This window comes from Hevea brasiliensis, chromosome 17, assembly GCF_030052815.1.
Source record: "Hevea brasiliensis isolate MT/VB/25A 57/8 chromosome 17, ASM3005281v1, whole genome shotgun sequence".
NCBI classification, from domain to species: domain Eukaryota; kingdom Viridiplantae; phylum Streptophyta; class Magnoliopsida; order Malpighiales; family Euphorbiaceae; genus Hevea; species Hevea brasiliensis.
The window spans coordinates 59,016,131-59,041,620 of record NC_079509.1 but is presented as its reverse complement, the minus strand read 5'-3'; the positions used below and the strand labels follow the sequence as shown (position 1 = coordinate 59,041,620).

Sequence of the window (25,490 nt, the reverse complement as noted above, 5' to 3'; positions counted from 1 at the left end):
CTTTTGATACCAGGGTCAAGAATTTATCCTTGCAAATAGCATCAATGGTAGATATTGAAAAGGTACTAGAATACTTTAACTAACTTAATCTAACGGTGAAAATTCAATCTTTAAAAGCTAAGGCTACGATTCAATGGTATACTTTATCCAGTGGCTAAGTAAGAACGTTCCAGTTTTTGAAGTTTAGCCTTGTTCGAGCTCTTTATTTGATCTCTGTTCTATTTTTTTTATGCAGTCTCTATCCGATCTTTCTTTATCCAATTTCTTTGTTTGGTCTCTTTATCTAATCTTTCTTTGTTCAACCTCTTTATCCGATCTTTCTGTGGTTGGCCAATGTACCTGAAATTTCTTAAGGCTGGGCGTTCTATTAGTTGAGATCGAATCTTGGTCAATCTCTTTTGTCATTGATTCCCTACCAAGCTCGTCTTTAAGTTCGGGAAATAAAATCTTCACAACCCATTCAAAAGTACATCTCCAAAATTGGAAAAGCATTAAATGTTTATTATATCTGAGACGTCGCCTCAAACCTCTTAACCATTAGTGTATGGGGCTATATATATCTGCTTCTGTATCTTACTCTCTCAATCAGTATGAACTCATTAACTTCTTTTTGTGTGCAGAAATGATGGGAGGCGAGGCCAAGAAAGCTATAAATAAGAGGAAAAGAGAGCTCGCCAAAAGAGTTTTCGAAAAGAAGGAAGCTGCTGCTGCTGCTAGGGCTGAAGAGCTGGAAGCCTAGAAAAGAGCTCAGGTCAAAGAGATGAGCTCACCAGCTCGAGCTCAAGACGAACCCGTTGCTTCAATCGCCGGTCTCTGTCACTTCCGAGGGAGGTTCATCCAGGGATGCAGTCTCATCTGGGCAACCAATCTCTTGAGGTGCTCGAGTTCTGCTAAAGTCCCTGGAGAGGAAATAATCAGTGAAAGGGAATATAGACTTAGCCCAAGTCACTGGTGCAACCATTTGCTTCTTGGAGGACAGAACTTAGATGGGCCCGAAAAGCATCGATGATCTCCTCAACCAATCTATGAGCCTGAGCTTGGAGGTGGTAGCTACCCAGTACATGGTGAAAGAAAAGGTGAACTTCCTGAGGAGGGAGATGTCAAAGGTGATCAACGATATCATCACTTACAAGGGCCACTTGACCCCTGACAATGCTCAGATTGAAGAACTCGAGCGGCAGGTGAAGTCTTCTAAGGAGCTCGTAGTTCGGCTACAAAAGGAGCTGGAGGATGCTAAGGCCAGCCAGGCTATTGATTTGGCTAAGTACTCTTTTGAACTCAAGGAGAAGGAGGACGAAGCCATTGAAAAGGAAGTCGGTGCGTATATGCAAGCGCATAGCGACCTGCTTGCCAAACTGCTAAAGCGATATCCCAACGAGGACTTTTCCTGACTTGAGAAGCTTGCCCCGGGTGCTGTTGCTAGGAGTGATAGTGAGGAGGGGGGACAAGTGTAAATGATGCTCAGGCTGGTGGAGATCCGCCTGCTGAATGATTTGTAATTACTAGTACAAAATAATAAAGTTCATTAATTTTTCTTTTAAGGTCGATCTTCTGGGTTAAGTAACAGTTCCACTTCTCCACTTTTCTAGAATTAAAACTTTATTGAGATCGGATGATTAACAAAACAGGATTGAAATCAAATTAAAACTTAGATAATCATAGTCAATTAAAACTTAAATGAAAATGAAATTAAAACTTCAATGAATGTATTAAAATTTGATCACAACCTAGATAGCATACAAAATTTAATTAAGACTTTCATGATCGTAAGAAATATAATTAAAACCTGATTAAAACTTAAATGAACATAGGAAATTAAAATATAATTAAAAATTAAATTACAACTTAAATGAACACGTAAAAGAACAATCACCCAATTAATAAAATTGCATATTATATATTTAATTAATTAAACTTTACTTATTATTTTTACAGAGCTAATCAAAATATAATTTTTAAATATTTATTAACCCGAACAAAATATGATATTCACAGTTAACTCCAACTACTTATATATGGAAATAAGTGTCAGTTAAGATAAAATTCATTACCCTAAGTAAATAAGGATAAAATCCTATATCCATTTAAATTGTCCTGAACACATCCTTCATCTCAGATTTGAATACGAAGCATTTTTTAAAAACAAGAATTTTTTTATAGACAATTTGTATTGGTCTATCTTGGGAGTCGAGTAGAAAACATAAAAATAAATAAAAATAAATAAATAAAAAAGCAGCAAATATGAATGGCTTTCACTTGCAAGGTGTTTATTAATGAAAAAGATATAAAACTTTATTATACGGGTACGATTTAATTTCTTTCATTTGCATTAAATGTTTTAGACAGTTGCAAAAATTTTGAGAATTATATACATATTTCAAGGGAAAAAAAATTCCATTTACTTTTGCAATGAGAAAATTAGCCGAAACCTATTAATCTAATCTAACAGCATCCCACTTGCTCTACATTGTGCTCTTCGAGCTTGATATCCTCGTGGGAGACGTTCAAGATGCCAGATTGCTCATTAACCTTATCAATGAGAAGCTTCAGTAGTGGGACGTTTGAAAGGGTTTTGCATGAGCCCACCAGTATCAATTTTTTCTGTACAAAAAAAGATAATACCGTGAGATTTATGGACAACAGAAAAACTACAGGACATAAATATTAATAAGTTGCCTACCTTAGCACGTGTAAGTGCTACATTAATCCTATGCCAGTCACCAAGCAGTGAGGAACTATAATTTCTAGGATTTTCACTAGACCTAACAAAGGATACCAATATGCAGTCCTTGTCTCTTCCCTGCCAAAAAGAACAGATATCACGTGAAAAATCTTAGAGATTATGAAAGCACAATGGGGCAAAAGCTCGAAATGAAAGCGCCGAAAATCACATTAGTTTCAGGAATGAGTCGGTCTACCTGGTACTTGTCAATGGTATTTATCTCCACAGAGATTATGCAAACAGCAGTTCTGATGAGATTTGCCTGCGAGTTATAGGGGGTAATGATTCCAATATCTTCGCTTTCAATTCCACATTTAATTAATTCCTTCGCGACCTATATTAAAAACAGAATGACGGACTGCCATTTAATTACAGCTTCAAGGTAGAAATATAGCTCACAACACATAAGAAATCACAGGAAAGAAAAATATTGTTTGTTCTTAGGTAACAGGTATTATTTACATCATGTGGGAATACGTGCATATCTAAGCTTCCATTATTACCTCTGCAATAATGTAAGCTTCCACTGGGTTATTGACAGTCTTGGAATCTTTTGACTCATGAGCAGGCAACATATCTAAGTTTTACAAAAATGAAGTGAGTGAAGAACCAGAGCCATAAGAAAGAAATTAACTCAGCAGTGAAGATGGCGAAAGGAGAAAGGCAAAACCTTGTACACACCTGTGTTAATAAATACAATGGGTTTGTGTGGATTCAAAACCTGCAACCATAAAAGCAAAGAAGCAAGTTTATGACCGAAACATCAATTCCCAAACAAAGAAGCATCTTTATGACCATAAAGAGCTCTACTTTTTAACTGACAAAATTATTCTTGCATCAAAAATACAAGAGGTGATTTCATTTCAATAGACAAAAACTAGAATTTTCAAATTTCAAGGTTATTTCTCAGGCCATAACAATATTTGCTTAGGACAGCTAATATTCAATACAAATGCTTACCTCATTGAGCCATGAGGAACAAGATTTTAACCTTGAAAATTTAAGTTTGCGATTAGCTATTTCAGGAGAACCACATCGCAATCTGTCACCATATATCAAAGCATTTGATAGTTCCATAATGCCTTGACACATACGATACTGCATATAAAGAACTTTCAGTAAATTTGCCTATCAAAAGAGTATCAGAATTAGGGGGGAAAGTGAATCAATTCAGAAATTAGAGAAACCTGGCTTTGCAAGGCTGAAATTGCCTGAGGATGTGCTTCAGAGAGCCTGCAAAACAAACTTATCCCCATTCCATTCTCTCGGGCCTCTGTACTCTAGAAATTAATTAGCAGAGGAGTTTCAATGAGGTTAAAATATGAAGCAGCAAAATTAAGCAATTGGATTCAAAGATGCATGCACTTTATACCTGGACAAGGGGAGGCAATTGATAATGATCACCAACAAGAACAAACTTTGAAGCAAACATCAAGGGTCCCAGGGATATCTGCTAGGGACAGAAATCAGAGTTTTACCCATATAATACTGTACGTAATATGCTTTCTATTAACTTTCTTGACACAACACATTACTCTAGCTCCAAGCAAATAGCTTGAATAACAAAAGAACTGCCATTTGGGTGTATCAACTAGCAAATATTTTAATCGAGAATAAGGGAAGGTGATTGTGACAAATATTTCAATTAATCAGTTCACATTTATAAAATAAAAATAAATATAAAAAATTTTTTAAAAATAAAATGAATGAAAAAAAAAGAAAAGAAAAATGCATGTTTTTTCTACCAAGTTCACTAAGATTGCATTGTGCAACCTAGAATAGAAGTCTTACCCAATCATTTCAATTCCCAGTCAATCAGAAATATTCGATTGATTACAGCACATCAAGAAAGAACACTTACTGGGAGAGTGATCTGCCCAGCTTCATCCATGATACATACATCAAATTTCTTGTTTGCAAGCAAGGGGCTAGTAATTCCCAAACAAGTTACTGCAACAACTTTGACTTGGTTGAATCTTAGTCTAATTTCTTCCACACTCTGTACATCCATTGCTGTCATTAAATCCTTGGTTATGAGAGGAGAAAAAAAAAACCATTACAATAACTGTAAGCAGATAGTCTTCTTATCTTACCTGAAAAGCAATTGGCCCTAACTTCTTCATGAACAGCTTCATGTCTTCCAATTCGTAGAAAATCAATACCCTGAAACTCATTGATTCAGTAATCATAAGCACTGCAGAAACAGTAATTTGGTGAGATACATAGATGCTACTTTTGTATCCGAACAATTTCTGAGATTCTTAATTTGATGCTCAAACGCTATGAACGGAATTTAAAAGCTGAATACCATGAGATTGGAAAGCATTGAACCATATACTGCTCAATTTAAATGGTAGAGAATGAGAAAAAAGATATGGCAAAGTGGCAGCTATAATCATGATTACAAATGACGAAATGTCAATTATTGTACAGGGAAAACTCAATGGAAATGTGAATACTTAACTCAACTCAATTAAGCCTTTATCCCAAAAATTTAGGGTCGGCTATATGGATTCGCTTTCTCCACTCTGAACGATTTTGGGTTAAATCCTCAGAAATATGTAATGCTTCTAGGTCATGTTGTACTACTCTCCTCCAAGTCAATTTAGGTCTACCCCTTTTTTTTCTTTCTATCCTCTAACCTAATGTGCTCTACTTGTCTAACTGGAGCCTCCGTATGTCTACGCTTCACATGACCAAACCACCTCAATCTCCCTTCTCTCAACTTATTTTCAATTGGCACCACTCCTATCTTTTCTCTAATACTCTCATTACGGACTTTATCTAATCTAGTATGGTCACTCATCCACCTTAATATTCTCATCTCTGCAACTCTTATCTTAGATGCATACGACTTTTTCAGTGCCCAACACTCACTACCATATAACATAGCCGGCCGTATGGCTGTACGGTAAAATTTTCCTTTCAATTTATTGGGAATCTTACGATCACATAAAACTCCCGTGGCACGTCTCCACTTCAACCATCCAGCTTAATCCTATGACTAACATCCTCCTCACATCCCCCATCTACTTGAAGGACTGAGCCTAGATATTTAAAGTGATTACTTTGGGACAGTATCACTCCATTCAAACTAACTCCTTCCCTATCACCAGTTTGGCCTTTACTGAACTTGCAATGCATGTATTCTATTTTCGTTCTACTTAACTAAAAACCCTTTGACTCTAGAGTACTTCTCCAAAGTTCTAGCTTTCTATCAACTCCTCGTGTCTCATCTATCAGAACAATATCATCCGCAAACATCATGCACCAAGGAATACTCTCTTGTATATGTTTCGTCAGTTCATCTAAAACTAATGTAAAAAGGTAAGGGCTTATGGCTGATCCTTGGTGTAATCCAATTGCGATCAGAAAATCTCGTGTCGCCTCCCATTGTGTGCACAATAGTAGTTGCTCCTTCATACATATCTTTCAATACTTGTATGTACCTAATAGATACCCTCTTTTGTTCTAACACATTCCATAAGATCTCTCTTGGAACACTATCATAAGCCTTTTCCAAATCAATAAAAACCATGTGTAGATCTTTCTTCACATCTCTATATTTATCCATCAAGCTTCTAATGAGAAAGATCGCTTTCATAGTTGAACGACCGGACATGAAACCAAATTGATTGAGAGATAAAAGTATCATGACGTAGTCGATGCTCCACAACTCCCTCCCACAACTTCATAGTATGACTCATGAGTTTAATTCCCCTATAATTTGAGCAACTCTGTATATCTCCCTTATTTTTAAAAATAGGTACTAAAATACTCTTCCTCCATTCATCAAACATTTTCTTTGAGTTTAGAATCTTATTAAATAATTTAATTAACCATGCCACTCGCATATCTCCCAAATACTTCCACACTTCAATTGGTATTTCATCGAGTCCACAGGCTTTACCCACTTTCATTCTTTTAAGTGCTTTCTTTACTTCTAAAGATCTAATCTTTCTAGTATAATTCACATTCTTTTCTATTGTTATATAATCTATATTCACGCTATTACCATTTTGATTATTATTAAAGAGATCATTAAAATAATTTATCCATCTTTCTTTAATGTCCTCATCTTTCACCAACACTTTTTCTTCTTTATCCTTAATGCACCTAACTTGATTGAGATCTTGACATTTCATTTCTCTCCTCCTTGCTAATCTATAAATATCTTTCTCCCCTTCTTTAGTTCCAAGTTTCTCATATAACTTTTCAAAGGCCTGTGCTCTTGCTTGACTAACTGCCTTTTTTGCCTCTTTCTTTGCTATCTTGTACTGTTCATATGCCTCATTATTATCACATTTAGGTAATTTCTTATACCATTCTCTTTTTCTCTTCACTGCCTTTTGTACTTCCTCATTCCACCACCATCTCTCTTTTGAGAGTGGTCCATGTCCTTTAGACTCTCCAAGTACTTTTCTAGCTGCTTCTCTAATCTTTGATGCCATCTGTATCCACATATCATTGACCTCCATATCCAGCTTCCATACTTCGGACTCAAGAAGCTCATTTTTGAACTTCAATTGCTTTACTCCTTTGAACTCCCACCACTTTGTGGGGCATAAGCACTAACTATATTTATTGTTTCTCCTTCTAGTACTAGCTTTACTAGTATAATTCTATTTCTTACTCTTTTCACAGCTATTACTGCGTCTTTCAATGTCCTGTCTATGATTATGCCCACTCCGTTCTTGTTTCTCTCATTTCCGGTAAACCACAGTTTGTACCCTGAATTACCCACTTCCTTACTTTTCTCTCCTACCCATTTAGTCTCCTGAATGCAAGCAATATTTACCCTTCTCCTTTCCAAGGTATCCACAAGCTCCATTAATTTTTCTGTAAGTGATCCAACATTCCAAGTACCAACCCTGATCCTCCTCCTACCCTGCTCCTTCCTAATTGGTCTCCTTCTATGATATCTTCTATTGTTTTCTATATCTATCTTGTGTTCTGTTCCACCATTTATTCTACTATCTGTCCTATGGACTAACTTCTTTACCCACACCCGTCCATGATGTGAGAACCCTTACTCACTTAACACCACACCCGGGCGCCAGCTAACGTGTTAAGACCAAGGGTATCCATATCAAGGGAAAATCCTCCTAAGGCCCATTAGAGACCACACAAGCGGACTTTAAATGAAACCAAATCCAAAACCTTAAGCATTAGGTTCACAAATCATTCCCACTCATATGTCCTCACTTACCAATGTGGGATACTTTTTATTCTCATTCAACAAACAACTCATACTTGCTATCCTAACAATTTCTGCCTCTAGTACGAGTCTCACCCATATTGAATTTATTGCCCACAAATCTGTCACCTTGCCTCTTCCTCATGGTGTAGCAACCATGGAATTTTTACCAACTATTGTATCCATACTCATTCCAATACCATCGCTGGTTCAAAAATCACTTATTGGACCCAAGCGAACCAAATTGTTAGAGAGAATGCTTCTAACACCTATGAGTAAGAGTGTAAACAAACCGAGCCGAGTTGAGCTTTAAAGAGTTTAGGCTTGGTTCGTTAAAATTTTTACAAACTCAAGCCGAACTCGAACTCGAACTCAACTCCTATCGAACTCAAACCGAATATTTATAAGCTCGAGTTTGGCTCATTTAGAAGACAAGCTCTAAATGAGACTAGCCAAAACCAAGCTTTTTATCAAACTCAGTATCGAGTAACTCAACTCATTTACATAATTTTGATTAACTCTCATATATATATATATATATATATTAAATTTCAATTACAAATAACTATATTTAATAAATACATTTTATACATTGATAAATTTCAATTACAAATAACTATATTTAATAAATACATTTTATACATTGATTATATCATAATTTTAAACAATATATTATTTTTAGAACATTTTTAAATAAAATAATAAATATTTATTATATAATAAAATACAATAAATAATATAAATATTTTTATAAATGAGTTTGTTCATGAACTTATTTAACGAGTCTACTCACAAGCTAGCTCGCAAGCCTGCAAATAAGCTGGCTCACGAATCTTAACTAGCCAAATACTATTAAGCTCGAGTTTGGCTCGTTTATTAAACAAGTCTTAATATCGAGCTCAAACTTGACTCATTCTCTCAACGAGTCGAACCGAATTGAGCTTTTATCGAGTCGAGCCTTGAGCAATTTGTAAATACTTTGGTTTGCTTACAGTCCTACTTATGAGGAATTCAAACAAGCAAGCTTCACATCGCATCCAACCCACTAAAGTCCAAGGATACTTTCCACTTATATGTTAGGTCTTTCTTATGTATGATTCATAGTTATTAAAGGCTTAAGTGCACTAAAGCGCTAAGGGCTCCTGGAGTCTAGGCGCAAGGCACAGGTGCACACCTGATTGAAGTGAGACACAAAAAAAAAAAGTCAAATAAACTTGAATATTTCATCAAACTTCAAATAACATAAAACAAAAAATAATAATAACTAATAAGTATTCAAGTACTAATATATAAAAAATTGAATCATCTTTTGATGTCTTAAAACTAAAGTCAAGTAATTATAAAATAACAACTCTTCAATCTTCATCAAGAGTAACATCATAATCTTCTTCGTCTTCTTCAATACCTTCATCATCTTAATACTCATCTTTAAAATCAATATTTTCATCACCTTCCTCATCTTTAAGAACTAAAGAACTATTATTTAGTTCTCAAATTAGTGGATGATATTTTTCCTTTTTCTTTAAGCGTAGATCTTAAAATAGGTTTAGATATAGCATTTTTTTTTTTTTTTGAAAAAGATAAGAGTGGTAGTATTGAAAATAAAAATTTGGGAGATTTGTAATCTCGGTGTGGTGGCTTGACGAGATTTTGGAGACTAGTTATCACCAAGATACTTATTTCAAAAACTTCTTAGTGCGTTAATATTGGATTATGGTAAATCGACAAATTTCGAGTTGAATGGTAGTACTTTTTGTCAATGGAAGTGCTCACTGAAAGTGGAAATAAAGAAGATGCGCCTTTCTAGAGCCTTGCGCTTGGAACAAGACACATGCCTATGTGCATAAGGCGAGGGTCTGGTGAATGTCACCCACCTTTCTCTTGTAGAGGCGTTAGGGTTGGAGCCTAATGAGCCTTGAGCATGCCTGAGGCATGCCTTTAATAACTATGGTGTGATTCTTTGCACTTTCAATTCAAACACAACTCATACTTGCTATACCAAAGTAAGGCAGCCAAGAGATGCTTTTGGTTAATTGATCTTGTGATTTAGAGCATAGCTAGTAGTGGTAATAAATGGAAAATCATTCCCAATCATTTAAAGCTATATTTAAGAAAATGATTTGTTACTATTTTTTTTTACTCCATAGTTTTGTTGATTAGTATGTTCTTCATTGAGTTACTAAAGCTCTCCCTTTCTACAAGACTGCAACCAGTGAACAAGTTCTGGGTCTCTGTAACAACTAATAATCAAAACCCAATATCTCCTATTCAAATTGCATATCTGTGTGTTATTTAGCTGAACATCTGAAGCCTAAAATACACTTACAAAATTGTAAAAGTCAAGAAATTTAGTAAATATGGAGAAAAGCTAATATTCCATTAGATCAATGAAATGGATAAAGCATAAGAGATAACCTGAGCTTTCAATTTGATTAGTAAATTATCAACAGCAGAGTTTGTATAGGACGTAAGCAAGATAGATGCACATCTCATCAACAAGGCCTTGACAGCATAAACCATAGTAGATGTCTTGCCTGTCCCAGGCATTCCAAGTATTAAAGCATAATCCTTAGCAGTAAGTATCTGAAACAGTAAATTTATTAAATTAGTGAAAATAGGCTCATTTTCATTGATTTCAGCAATGAATTAGCATCAACTAAGGGATATACAATAAGGCGAAAGGAAAAAATAAAAAATTGTTGCTAACCTTAAGAATTGCTCGGCGCTGATCACCATTTAAACTCTTCACTGACCAAATATAAGATATTGCTGGATCTTGGCTAAATACACACCCACTATCAAATCTAGGAGGCTGAAAGAAAAAGGGAAAATCAGAAAGTCAACCAAAGGGAGGAATGATTAGGATGGAACACACAAAAAGAAAGAAAGAAAGAAAAAGAAAGGGAAAATCATGAATTTGGAAAGAGTCCAAGATAACATTTAATGGTCACCTCAAGGTCAACAATTATATTCCTAAGATGAGAACTCTGCGCATTCTGTAAAAAAAGTTGTACAAGGTTGGACCTTCAGCAATAGACATGAGCATGCATTTAGCCAGGGTATGATACATCAATCTAACAAAACTGGTATACGAGGAATGAAATTTTTACAGGAAGATATGAGTCACAAATTACCGCATAACTGAAAATGAAGTCATGGTTTCATCCTTATCAATGCGCCACACCTCCTGAAGGAGATCATTTGCTTCTGGAAGAGAATTACTACTAGGAAGCCTTAAGCGCTTAGACAAGGAAACCTATGAGCATCACAGAAAATATACGAGTTTATATTTTGAAAATGAGAGTTCAAGAACTGGCATTGCTACTAATTTTCTCAGTGTATGATATAGAACCACTACAATGCAATGTGAACACTAATAAGACAATTTTTAAGGTTGCAGCCTTGCACAATAGCAGAGTACAAATAGTGAAAAGCAAATATTTCACTTACAGAAACATGAAATTGACCAATATCTGCTATGACACCACTTGCAACAGTCTGATGACCAGATTCAGTACTAAGAATCTAAAGAAAATAAGCAAACAATCAGTCATCAACAAAAAAAATAAATTTGAAAATGAAGTTAGTTTATTTAGATAAACTGCTCAATAAATGAAAGAATGATTAAAAGTCTGAGCATCTCTTTAGTTGTCAATTGTCAATCTGTCAAATTTGAGGAGATTAATTGGGGAACATAAATAGTCGTAATTAACATCCTCCCAGTACATTAAAATCAAAGTTGAATACACATATGCAGTTACACATGCAAATATAACTGGACATAAGCAATTATAACATTCATGGAATAAAATAAAAACAAAGCCAAAAAAAAGTTGTTAGGATATAAACTACCACAAGACCATAAGTTTGAGTACCAAATTAGACTCTATATGGAATAAGGATATAAATACTACAGAAGCTGATATCTTAGTAATTACAGAACAGGTTAGTAATTTAGGCAATCACACTCAGGGTGAATGGTAGACAATGCAGTAAATGCAGGGAAGTGAAGGTGATAAGGAATCACTTAGCTACAGCAAACAAGCTGCTCTAGGTTCTCCTGCAATGAATCTCATAACTGTGGAATAATAAATCAAAGCCACAGAGGAAAATTACTTGCAATTTCAGACTTAATCTAATAAAAATTTATATCATTCCTAACAGTAAAGTAAAAAAGGAAGGGAATTAAGAGAAACCAGAAACACAAGGGAGATTAGGAAATACATTTTAAATACGATTCACAGAAAGCAACGAACATGTAATTCATTTGACCCTTCAAGACATATAAAAAATAACTATTGTAAAAGAAAGATAAACTAACATAAAATGCTTAAGAAATTCTTCCAAAATATTGTAAAAAATCTATGATGCAGCAAGACCATAACACCAATAATAAGCACTTCATGTCAAAAGACCCTTTTTTTAACCTTTATTTAACAAGGAACACCTTACAAATAAAACCCAGGAGTCTAAGCCACCCCATGATTCCTAGGTCTCAAGTCAGTTCAAATTTCCAAAGCTTATGATCATTTCAAGTCACTTGTTTAAAATTTAGCTCTAGTTTATGTAATTCAATAAATTTGCACTACACATGCATGTTTAATAAATGAGAAGTATTGTACCACATAGTCTCCAATTTTAAGTGTACAATCTAAATCATTCACTGGAGGAGATGGAGCATCCAAAGAATCTCCTTTAGATGCATAGACATTGTGAGGAAGCAATATCCGAGGCACAAAACGATAGATGAATCGATTATCCTTGAGAGACTTTTGCTGTGAGAACCCATTTGAAGCATCAAGAACAATAGATGAAAGACAATTAGTGGAGCGATCACTCTTCATAGCATTTGAATGCCATATTTCACTCCTTACAAGCTGCAATAGCAGATAAAAAGGCTTTAAAAAAATGTAATTTTACCATGCATTAAAGTTTAGGGTCTCACTACTTATACAATATGCATAAAATGACCTCACTTGTGTCTCTTTAGCCTCTAAGTCAATCAACCGATCCCATTGTTGGAGGAAAGCACAATGAGCAGCAGTCAAATGGTAAACGTGTGAATCAAACACATCACCAAGCCCACTACTTTCTGTGCTTCCACCATGCACCTGGAGCATTTGAAATAGAAGCAAAAGATTAATTAGCCCACGGACTGAGAACAACATTCCACACTCCCTAAACTTAAGGACCGAAATGGTACCTTATGATAGATGGTACAAACAGCAAGATGGTGGCAATTTCTGCACATGCTTGGACTCTAGTATAGGAAAATTCAAAAAAAAAAAATAATAATGTAATTATTTATAAGCATCTGACTATTATTATTATACTTATGTAATAGTGATACCCGAAGCATTGGGGGCAATTGTTGCATTTTTGATGCCTTGAGTATGTCACTTGCAAGCTCATTACGACGCATAATTAACCCAACCACATCAGACCTTCGCACCATAATTCCCTTCAGAAAACAACAAAGATAAACACTTAATCACCTTCATATATAGAACAATTGATGGCACAAATGTAAGTAACTATATACCTGTGTCTGATCTGAATAGAGATAATGTAAAATACCAGAATCGATATGTCTCAAGTACCTATGGCATGACAGGTAGAAACCAAATAAAGAACAATTGCTCAATTATTCTGCAAATTTAGAGGCCTAAAAAGATTCTCACCCCCTTCCCTGTAGAAATGGATAAAACCATACCTCTCAGACATAAGGAGAGTGTACAAGATGACTTGAGCACAGTGTTCCAAAGATGACTGCACAAATGACAAGTATGAGCAAACAGGCAAATAACACTACAGTAGAGAATAATATTTGCATGTTTTGACAAATATGTTATGGTAATCCTCAGTATCATGGGAATGTATTCTGACATAATTTTTAGCAAAGACACTATACTTGCCTGTCCATTAGGAACTTTCCCAGTTTTAAACTCTAGCGGCAAAATCTTCTCATTTGCTTCATTTCCAGATGACTCTACTTTTACTCTAATAGAAGCATCGATTATTCCCTTCAACCCATACTTTGGGGCCCATGCCATCTCCTCAATATCAATGACCTATATTTAACATGGATAAATTTTGATGATTGTGTAAGAATGTTTAAATTGAAGCGAATTGTTTATGTGCAAAGAAAATTTATGATATGACTAATGTGTATACCATCAATACTAATATGCAGCTATCATTAATCATTATGCACATATCTGTGATGTATAGTTGGATGCATATTACAAAAATACATCAAATAATTTAAACAAGCAAAAGTGGGAAGCCTAACCTCAGATATTTTTAGGTTTCTCAATCCATAATCAGAACCAAAATCAACGACAGGGACTTTTGAATCCTGCCAACAACTTATGAAACATTATTCTCAAGAATGGTCAGAAGAAGAAATTTCTACATAAAAGGATGTGTATATATCATTGTGAGACATGCACATCGTCCCTAGCACACAAGCTTCATGAAAAGAAAAAAAAAAAGAAGAAATATTCAACAAACACATGCAGACTTCACTTAAAATGGAAATGAGGTGAAGAAAAGAGAAAGGTTATATGACAATATTATATATATAACTTCTAATAAATACAAATGTCACATTTCACACAAGATTCATGATAAACAAAAATAATGGAAATGACAATTTCAGAGTTCATGAAGAGCAAAATTGAGATGACCAAAGGGTGGCCTCATGCAACGCATCTCAAATATAAGAGTCAAACCAAGCCAAAAATCCTGCTGGGCAAATAAGTACCTGTGAACCTTTGAATGCGATAATCCAATTTAATATTTTTGGAATAGCCTCAACCAAGGTCTTCAACATATCATGTTCATTGACTGCAAAATTCCACAAGGTTGTGATTAGGACTTGAAAACAAGATAATATAAATAATTAATAATCTTGTTATCACGAAAATAATGAGCAGGAAATTTTTTTTATGAAATATGGTGAATTTAACTAATAACTCAGCCTAAGTAGTTTGTGCTTAGCCGGTCCCAAGCCTAGATAAAGGAGGAGGGTTGCGGTAGATGACAACCAGCGTAAAAATTTCGTCACACCCTATGATATGGATTCAAATAATATAAACGTTGGGGCGTCCTCTACTAACGACGCGCTACATCGGAGCCCGGGTGTAGTGATAAATATGCAAGGGTGTAGGGCGTTCACCGAAAGCGACGCGCCATGCCGGCGCCCGGGTGTGGTGTTAAGTGAGCAAGGGTTCCCACATTATGGACGGGTGTGGGTAAAGAAGTTAGTCCATAGGACAGATAGTAAAACAAATAGTGGAACAGAACACAAGATAGACATAAAAAACAATAGAAGATATCATAGAAGGAGACCAATTAGGAAGGAGCAGAATAGGAGGAGGATCAGGGTTGGTACTTAGAATGTTGGATCACTTACAGGAAAATTAATGGAGCTTGTGGATACCTTGGAAAGGAGAAGGGTGAATATTGCTTGCATTCAGGAGACTAAATGGGCAAGAGAGAAAAGTAAGGAAGTGGGTATTTCAGGGTACAAACTGTGGTTTACCGGAAAGGAGAGAAATAAGAACGGAGTGGATATAATCATAGACAGAACATTGAAAGACGCAGTAGTAGCTGTGAAAAGAGTAGGAGATAGAATTATACTAGTAAAGCTAGTACTAGAAGGAGAAACAATAAATATAGTTAGTGCTTATGCCCCACAACTAGGACTAGACAGTGAGAGTAAACAAAGGTTTTGGGAAGATATGGATGATTTAATGCAAAGCATACCGAATGAAGAGAATGTTTTCATTGGTAGAGATTTGAATGGACATGTAGGAAGTGATAGGCAAGGTTATGAGAATGTTCATGGAGGTTTTGGTTTTGGCAGTCGAAATGAGGAGGGAAAAAGCATCCTGGATTTTGCTATGGCATACGACCTAATACTAGCAAATACCTACTTTATAAAAAGAGAGTCACATTTAGTGACTTTCAAAAGTGGGCAACATAGAAGCCAAATCGACTTCCTCTTAACCAGGAAGACAAATAGAGCTCTATGCAAGGATTGCAAAGTCATTCCAGGAGAGGCTTTAACAAGTCAACATAGGTTGGTGGTCTTGGATGTCAAGTTTAGGAACAATTCAAGTAAGGTCAGAAGAAATAGTGTAGCTCGAACAAAGTGGTGGGAGTTCAAAGGAGTAAAGCAAGTGAAGTTCAAAAATGAGCTTCTCGAGTCCGAAGTATGGAAGCTAGATATGGAGGCCAATGATATGTGGATACAGATGGCATCAAAGATTAGAGAAGTAGCTAGAAAAGTACTTGGAGAGTCTAAAGGACATGGACCACCCTCAAAAGAGAGATGGTGGTGGAATGAGGAAGTACAAAAGGCAGTGAAGAGAAAAAGGGAATGGTATAAGAAATTACCTAAATGTGATAATAATGAGGCATATGAACAGTACAAGATAGCAAAGAAAGAGGCAAAAAAGGCAGTTAATCAAGCAAGAGCACAGGCCTTTGAAAAGTTATATGAGAAACTTGGAACTAAAGAAGGGGAGAAGGATATTTATAGATTAGCAAGGAGTAGAGAAAGGAAATGTCAAGATCTCAATCAAGTTAGGTGCATTAAGGATAAAGAAGGAAAAGTGTTGGTGAAAGATGAGGACATTAAAGAAAGATGGAGAAATTATTTTAATGATCTCTTTAATAATAGTCAAAATGGAAATAGCGTGAATATAGATTATAGAACAATAGAAAAGAATGTAAATTATACTAGAAGGATTAGATCTTTAGAAGTAAAGGAAGCACTTAAGAGAATGAAAGTGGGTAAAGCCTGTGGACCCGATGAAATACCAATTGAAGTGTGGAAGTATTTGGGAGATATGGGAGTGGCATGGTTAACTAAATTATTTAATAAGATTCTAAACTCAAAGAAAATGCCTGATGAATGGAGGAAGAGTATTTTAGTACCTATTTTTAAAAATAAGGGAGACATACAGAGTTGCTCAAACTATAGAGGGATTAAACTCATGAGCCATACTATGAAGTTGTGGGAGAGAGTTGTGGAGCATCGACTACGTCATGATACTTCTATCTCTCTCAATCAATTTGGTTTCATGCCCGGTCGTTCAACTATGGAAGCGATCTTTCTCATTAGAAGCTTGATGGAGAAATATAGAGATGGGAAGAAAGATCTACACATGGTTTTTATTGATTTGGAGAAGGCTTATGATAGTGTTCCAAGAGAGGTCTTATGGAATGTGTTAGAACAAAAGAGGGTATCTATTAGGTACATACAAGTATTGAAAGATATGTATGAAGGAGCAACTACTATTGTGCGCACTGTGGGAGGGGACACAAGAGATTTTCCGATCTCAATTGGATTACACCAAGGATCAGCCATAAGCCCTTACCTTTTCACATTAGTTTTAGATGAACTGACGAAACATATAAAAGAGAGTATTCCTTGGTGCATGATGTTTGCGGATGATATTGTTCTGATAGATGAGACACAAGAAGGAGTCAATAGAAAGCTAGAACTTTGGAGAAGTACTCTAGAGTCAAAGGGTTTTAAGTTAAGTAGAACGAAGACAGAATACATGCATTGCAAGTTCAGTGAAGGCCAAACTGGTGATAGGAAAGGAGTTAATTTGAATGGAGTGGTACTGTCCCAAAGTAATCACTTTAAATATCTAGGCTCAGTCCTTCAAGTAGATGGGGGATGTGAGGAGGATGTTAGTCATAGGATTAAAGCCGGATGGTTGAAGTGGAGACGTGCCACGGGAGTTTTATGTGATCGTAAGATTCCCAACAAATTAAAAGGAAAATTTTACCGTACAGCCATACGACCGGCTATGTTATATGGTAGTGAGTGTTGAGCACTGAAAGAGTCGTATGCATCTAAGATAAGAGTTGCAGAGATGAGAATGTTAAGGTGGATGAGTGGCCATACTAGACTAGATAAAATCCGTAATGAAAGTATTAGAGAAAAGGTAGGTGTAGTGCCAATTGAAGATAAGTTGAGAGAAGGGAGATTGAAGTGGTTTGGTCATGTGAAGCGTAGACATACGGAGGCTCCAGTTAGACAAGTAGAGCACATTAGGTTAGAAGATAGAAAGAAAAAAAGGGGTAGACCTAAATTGACTTGGAGGAGAGTAGTACAACATGACTTGGAAGCATTACACATTTCTGAGGATTTAACGCAAAATCGTTCAGAGTGGAAAAAGCGAATCCATATAGCCGACCCCAAATTTTTGGGATAAAGGCTTAGTTGAGTTGAGTTGAGTATGGTGAATTTAACTAATATAACGTCATTTATTATAGTTTGATAAGTCTTATAAACTGATAACTCTTTGCCTTTTTTTTATTCTTCTCATAAGTGGTGAATAATTGGGGTATCAAGCCTTGAGCTACCCAAAAAATCAGCCAGGTTCCATCCATAAACCTCCCTAGTCCCACACTAACAATTAGATTTGAACCAGTGTTATCAAAGGCGACAGAGGCGCCCAGGCGAGGCGTCAGGCGTGGCGAGGCGCCCCTCTGTCGCCTCGACTGGAACGCCTGACGCGGCTTGGAGGAGGCGACGCCTTCGGACGGAGAGGCGAGAGGCGAGGCAGGCGAGAGGCGACGCCTCTTCACAGCAACGGTAAGTGTTGTTTTTTTTTTTTTTTTTTTTAAATTAAAAAGTCAATAAACTGCGTACCTGATGCAGCCACCACCAGCAGATACATCTTTCTCCTCAACCTCACGAACCTCACGAAGACGCTTTCTCCTCATCGGCTCAACCTCGACTTCAACAACAGGACCAGGTACGCTCTTTCTCTCTCTCTCTCTCTCTCTCTCTCTCTTCTTCTTCTTCTTCTTCTTCTTCTCCTGCTTCGATCTCTCTCTCTCTTACGTCCCTTTCTTTTCTTTTTTTTTCTCCCTCTCCACCTCTGTTCGATCTCTCTGAGGTCTTTTTTTTTTTTTTTTCTTTTCCTGCTGGGCTGCTTGCCGCTGCTCTGTTCATCGCTCTCACGTCCCTCTTTTTCTTTTTTTTTTTTTTTTTTTTTCTCTCCTTCTCCACTTTTCTTCTGCTGCGCTCCTCTGTTTCGATCTCACTTTTCTTCTACTGCAGTGCACGTCCCTTTCCTCTGCTCTGTTTTTTATTTTTTCTTTTTTCTTTTTTTTTTTTTTTTCTCTCCTCTCCTTCTTCAGCAGTCCCTTTTTATTTTTTCTTTTTTTTTTTCCTTCTCCTCCTTTTAATTAATTAGTTATTATTATTTATTTATTTATTTATTAATTTAATTATTTTATTTTTGTTAATTAATTATTTAAATTTTATGGGTATTGATAAATTGATTATTTTACTTTATATTCTTGTTTAATTAATTGATTAATTAATATGGGTATTGTTGATTTGTTGGTATTTAGTTTAATTTTTATTTGTTATTTTTATTAATTTGATTAGTTTTACTTTTTACCTTGTTAATTAGATATTATTTATTAATTAATTATTTATTTTATATAGGTATTATTAATTTATTGTTAATTTAATTTTTTATCTTTTTATTATTGTTAATTAATTATTTAATTTATATGGGTATTATTAATTTATTATTAATTAGTTTACCACTTTACCTTTTACTTGTTATTATTGTTAATTAGTTTTAATTTGATTAATTTTACTTTTTTCTTGTTAATTAAATATTAGATGTTTATTTTATATGGGTATTATTAATTTATTATTAATTTGATTATTTTTATTTTTGTTCTTAGTAAGTAATTGTGTAATTTATATGGACATTATTACTTTGTTGTTAATTAGTTTACTTTTTACTTCTTATCATTGTTAATTAGTCTCATACTTTCACTTGTATCTTATACTTAAGCTGGAAATACAGGTATGCACTATTTTCAATTTCTCTTATTTTAGATATAAACATAGTGTAAATCATATTTTTTTTCTTTTTAATATGTTTTTTTACTTATTAACTATTTAAAAGTATATATATATATATATAATTTAAACAATTAAGGTTATGGCGCCTCGCTTCAAAAAGGCCCTCGCCTCGCCTCTCGCCTCTCGCCTAAGGCAATAGAATGCTCTATCGCCTTAGTGTCGCCTTTCGCCTTGATAACACTGATTTGAACCCAGGTCTCCGTTAGAACTCCAAGTTTTTAACCACTAGCGTGTCCTGTTGGAAATAGACCTTGATAATGCACCAAAGAGAGATTGAAAACAATAGTTAATTGACATTAATATAAATATCTACCTCCACATGCATACAAGCTGTCAATATTTTTCTGGAGAACTACTCTCGCATACCGCTCCAGAAATTTTACTGTAGGCTTCTCATCCATAAGTCCAGCCTGAAAAAGCCAAGAGATATCACAACAACAACAACTAAACCAAGAGATATCACGCACCATAAAAATTTATGACTCCCAGCTCTTAAGTAAAAGTATATTAAAAATGTCTAACAATTAATTAAGGGAAATTTTTAAATCATGAAACCTGAAATATTTGGTGCAGCAAGGTGCCAATTAATGCTGCATCTGAATGCTCACAGCATTTTAGCCTCTCATCAAGTACACTACGTCTGGGGCAACTGAAACTTGCAGCAACCTGAAGTTGTTATGATTTATTAGGAAAATATATGGGTGAAACAAGAAAAATCTTATTAACATACACCTTTGTAAACAATGGACCAGCACAATTACAATTAGGAAAGCCAAAACAGAATATCAATTCAGACAAATGTAAATGAATTACCCGAGTTCCAGAGAGTAGAATGTCAGGATGAACAATCAAAAGATTATGGTCATGGTCCACTTTACATTTTCCTTGGTCATCAAATTCACCAATCACATTTACAGTATCTCCGGGTGCAATGACACTGTGAAACCTGATAAAAATTGGAACACATAACATACTCTTCGTAGTGAGATCAATAAACTAAAGGGGAAAAAAATAAGATTCAAGTCCAAAAATGATTGGAAAGAACATATGAAGTAAATTCAAACACAACACTAAAATAGCACAGTCAACACCAAAAAGATTTAAATAGTTAGCACTTGAATGAGGAAGTGCCATATAATCAGAATACAACAGTGTCAAACCATCTGATACTATGTTGTTCAAATAAATTATGAATTTAATGGCATAAAGATTTTAGGATCTATGTTTCACTAAATAAAATAGCAAACCTTAAGAACTAAAGAAAAGTGGAACTTTCAACAAACTCTAGCAGAAGTAAAAATGGTCCAAGCAACAACAGAAACTGCTTAATGAAGAAAACAGGATATCATGAGGACTAGCTTTTAGTTCTCTGCACCGGTGCACCCTATATGAACTATGAATAAAAAGAGTTCTTTGTATCAATCTGGCATCTGAGATAACCTCAGGTTACAATTAATTGAATCAGCTTGGTTGAAGATCATCTACAGGCCAAATTCTTCACTTATGATTCAGTTAACTGGATCACCCCAACAACTTTAGGAATGAGGCTTTGTTGAGTCTAGTTAATTAGACTTGTTGGAGATAGAAATGGTGGAGTTTGGAGAGGTTCATGGGCTTCCTTAGCCTCCTATTTTTATTATGTTGAATTGCTGGCACTGTTAGTAATGGCATCCATAATATGAAATCCAGCATTGTCAATAAAGCCTTTAAGGCATTAACTCCTTCATTCCTATGTAGCTTTCACATTTCCCTTTGGCGTTCATGGATGTTCAAAAGAAAATCCATGGCTCGCTAGAGATGAGGTCAATTTGTTGTAGCAGCAGAGGAAGTATGAACAATGCACCCTAATTGATATTGGCATTAGAGTTTGGTTTTACGCAAACGCTATAGAATCTGATTCAATGATGGCTATCTTGACCATGAAAATGAACATTTAGTAAGGACTTGTGAGGAGTTACTAAATTCCAGATGGCATTGCTGAGTTCATCATTCTCATTATCCAGATAAACACTGTGCAGGCAGGCTTGTTAACTGTTGTTTGAAGCATGATTTTTTGTCCTGATTTGTGATGGTTGTATAGTTCTCATTCCTTGATTTATTTCCATGCACAAGGTCTTGGGCCAATGCACCCAATCCCATAAGAAATTACAATTTTTTCTTAAAGAAAAAAAAAAGGGAGAAGTTATTTACCACTCTCCATGCAAATAGACAAGTCTTTCTTCTCCACCCTGCTCATTCAACAAGCGAAGAACCTAAAAAAAATTAATTTATTACTTTTAGTACCCTGGCTATTGATAGAAGTAATGAAATCATTTTGACTAAGCCATACAAAAAACCTTATATGGGCAATAAGCACCAAAGGGATCACCAGGCCTATGCTTCTCAGATACCTAAAGAAAAGATAGATGGGAACATAATCATTATCCATGTAGTTTTCATTTTCAGTGCAAAGCCAGTAACATGATTATTTTCAGTACAGAACATTAGCATACCTCCAATATGAGAAATTTATGATTTGATGTTGACCTAGTTAACTTTTCTTGAGGACCTGGCGCCTCTCTTTGTACCAGAGGATTAGATTTGGGAGGCATCTCTTTTCCATTTACATGTTGAACCGTAGATGAATATGCTTTATTGCCAATCAATACAGAATCTTCAACAGAAATCACATCTTCTACTTGATCTAAAAGTTCAAGCAAGGCCTAAGAAGATACAAATAACAAACTGATAATCAGAACTACTACATACAAACATAAAAGTGAATCCACGCATGATTAAATCATTTTAAGTGGCAACTTATCAGCGAAAAGATCATGCAAAATGTTACGATCCAGAGCAATGAAATTTATAAAATTTGTTTAACATTGATGGAAAATAATGGTCCACAAGCAAAACCTTTTTGTGCTGTCTCAAAATCAGTTGATCCGACAGTTCATTGCATTGAACATCATTAGCAGCCTGCAGTTAATAGTAGAAATCAGAAATTATCACATGTCCACCATCAAGTACGTGCATTGCAAGAGAAAATTTTTCTTAAGAAACTAAGTTCAACATATTTTTCATAATTATCGAAGAATTCCAACAGAAGCATAGTTAATTTAGTAAGCATGCTCAAGCATAAGGCACAATCACCCTTTCATGACAATAGGATAGAGATGGTGGAGTCCTGAAAGGACTCTGTCGAGTAGCAAGGGAGCCATTCACTTCAGACATGCTTACATGGATTGCCATGTCCTGAAATGGGTTTACCCTTTCCAAGTTCTCTCTGTTGGCAGGTAAGATAGTTGTTTCGGTGGCCTCCCTTCTTGGTGAAGAGAACCGCTTGTCAATCTTTCCAGCTATGTGAGAAATCTGTACCACTAATCATTACTAAGCCAACAAAAAGACAAGTTTATAACAAGTTAGTGTAAGCAAAACTAAACACATGAACATGCCTGGTTTAATGAACACGGGCGCATGCTTAAAGAGTTAATCTTTAACGAATCTGTAGACAATTTAGCAACTTCTGGCATGTGCTTCGACACAGCCTGTAGTCTTTCATTCACTGGAGATATCCTCCAAGTGATCTCGTCACCCCCATCATCCTGACTTTGCTTTATTAACTGTTTTCAAAAAGTTGCACAAAAACCATTTTAAGAGTCAGCACATGTCCAACTTTTCCATACACAGAAAGAAGAGAAAGACGGGTAAAGAGAAGGAACTCATGGACACAATTGGTATAGCTCAAACAAAGACAAAAGTGATAATCCTGACCATAAAGAATGGATATGGGACGTGTATACTGAAATTACCATTCCAGGTGAGAATTTGAAGCGTTGGAGATCGAGAGAAACGGACTTGGAAATTTCGGGCGAGATGTCGGCGGGACTGTCGGCTGCATCCATGTCATTGCTTGTGAGATTCTGAGAAAGAAAAGCCTGAGAGGCATTTTCCGCATCAAAAATCCATCCATTGGATCCATTAGTGATATTAGGATGGATTGGTAGCGACGTAATTGGGGCTTTAGGGACTGGGAAAGCGGAAGCAGCAGAATTTGGAGCATTTCCATTCGCAGGGTCGTGAAGTGCTTGGTTGGCTGCATTACATGGGTTAAGGGTAGAAGAGTGGTGAGGGGCTTGTTTGGGAATATTGGGGGCAACAGGCGGGTTATGGGCAAGAGCAACGGAGGGAGAGGCTGAATGGGTGAGCTGTGAATGAGAAGATGTGCAACTTTGAGAGGCTAAAAGAGCGTTCTGGGTGTGGCGATGGAAGAAATGTTGAATGCCATGCTTGGCAGGCTGCTGCGAGCGTTGTTGATTTGAGTTCGATTTCTTCGTTGCTGGTGTTGAGTACTTCAATTTCTTTCTTGGACCCATTTCGTGCTAGGGTTTTTCTGTACCATCTGCAGGAGCAGGAGAAAGAGAGGCAAAAAGATATAGGCTAATTAGCAACGCTTTCCAATTCCCGCCTAAACTTGATGGCTATGTTTATAGGAACCGAACTCATTTATAATAGTGAACCAAAATTTTATGGTTTGATTCGATTTATCCATTTTCACAATCTATCAAAGTAATTTATTTCCTCCGAACTCTATTTGATGGGAAATAAGTTACCTAACTTAGGTTTCGTTTGATTCAACTAAAAGTTCACTTTCTTAGAAAGTGACAATACAAATTACATAAACTCTTATTTAAATATAAGCAGAATAATTGAAATATTTATTAGATAAAAATGCAATAAACTTAAAATCAATTCAATAACATATATTATATAATGTCCAACACTAAATTCACATAATAATTAACATATCATTTTTTATGACATAATAATTAATATTTTATCATAAATTTAACATCCAAAATACATATATGAAGTTGGCTACTATTACTTCACCTGCACATTATCATAATTTTAGCATTCAAAATATACATATATATAACTTCACCTGCGTATTATCATATTTTAACATCCAAAATATATATAACTCCTTCCAACCTTTAAAATCACCTATATGAACAACTACTACTTAACTCTTTCAATATCATTTAACATCATATTCAAAATAGAGTCCTAACAATAAAATTATATATTTTCAAGAATCAAAAAACTCAGTACGTAAGTCTTCACATAAGTCTTCTTATAATCCTCAGGAAGACTAAAAAAGTAATCAATTTTCATAGTGTTAAGTGCAATCTTCTTTCTTACCTTAATAATCTCTTGTTGATATAATCCTTCAATCTTTATTAACTCAGCATTAATAGTCGTTCCCCTTTCTACACCTTTAGGCTCATGCTTAAAACAGTTAGCAAGTGTTCCAATATGTTCTCCAGCAGCTACCATCAAATTACCTAATCTATCCATTTGATTTTTAATATTTTATTTAATCTAAGTAATAAGAAAATTGAGTGAAAAAGTAACATGCAAAACTAAAGAATTGAAAATAATTGAAATTAAATGTTCGATTGTCAAAATTATGGGCAATAATGGCTGACGATGTGAATAATTTTGCAAAAATTTGTGATAGAAATAAAGGAGTTCCTATAAGAACTTAAAGTTTTGAGAAGTCAATCAACTGAGCTTGAAGGTTTGACTGTCAAAATTATGAACAATAATGGTTGAAGCATCCGCAAAGATCCCGTGAACTGGGAGGTAAACATCCTTTCAATATCGAAAGG

The 25,490-nt window shown here is 35.4% G+C and overlaps 1 protein-coding gene across 5 annotated transcripts; it reads right to left on the bottom strand.

Moving 5' to 3' along the window:
• Positions 1-2,242: 2,242 nt before the first annotated feature.
• LOC131175340 (DNA replication ATP-dependent helicase/nuclease JHS1-like) lies at positions 2,243-24,298 on the bottom strand. Of its 5 annotated transcripts, none has more exons than XM_058139158.1 (34): positions 23,628-24,296; positions 23,271-23,438; positions 22,969-23,187; positions 22,732-22,794; positions 22,329-22,538; positions 22,173-22,226; positions 22,027-22,088; positions 20,650-20,782; positions 20,392-20,502; positions 20,150-20,246; positions 14,686-14,768; positions 14,212-14,277; positions 13,835-13,990; positions 13,633-13,688; positions 13,462-13,519; positions 13,270-13,380; positions 13,123-13,179; positions 12,896-13,030; positions 12,542-12,796; positions 11,370-11,444; positions 11,054-11,175; positions 10,871-10,943; positions 10,627-10,731; positions 10,335-10,502; positions 4,816-4,885; positions 4,584-4,735; positions 4,095-4,175; positions 3,910-4,002; positions 3,683-3,820; positions 3,404-3,443; positions 3,226-3,299; positions 2,919-3,056; positions 2,681-2,800; positions 2,243-2,601 (listed from the first exon to the last, which is right to left on the bottom strand). In XM_058139158.1, the coding sequence occupies exons 1-34, from the start codon at positions 24,189-24,191 to the stop codon at positions 2,443-2,445; spliced, it is 4,266 nt and encodes a 1,421-aa protein (XP_057995141.1). In that variant the 5' UTR covers positions 24,192-24,296; the 3' UTR covers positions 2,243-2,442. The 5 variants fall into 5 exon arrangements, 3 of the variants coding, with proteins under 3 accessions (XP_057995141.1, XP_057995142.1, XP_057995143.1); XM_058139159.1 differs by having other exon boundaries at positions 4,095-4,172; positions 23,628-24,295; XM_058139160.1 differs by having other exon boundaries at positions 23,086-23,187; positions 23,628-24,295.
• Between the last annotated feature and the right edge of the window lie 1,192 nt (positions 24,299-25,490).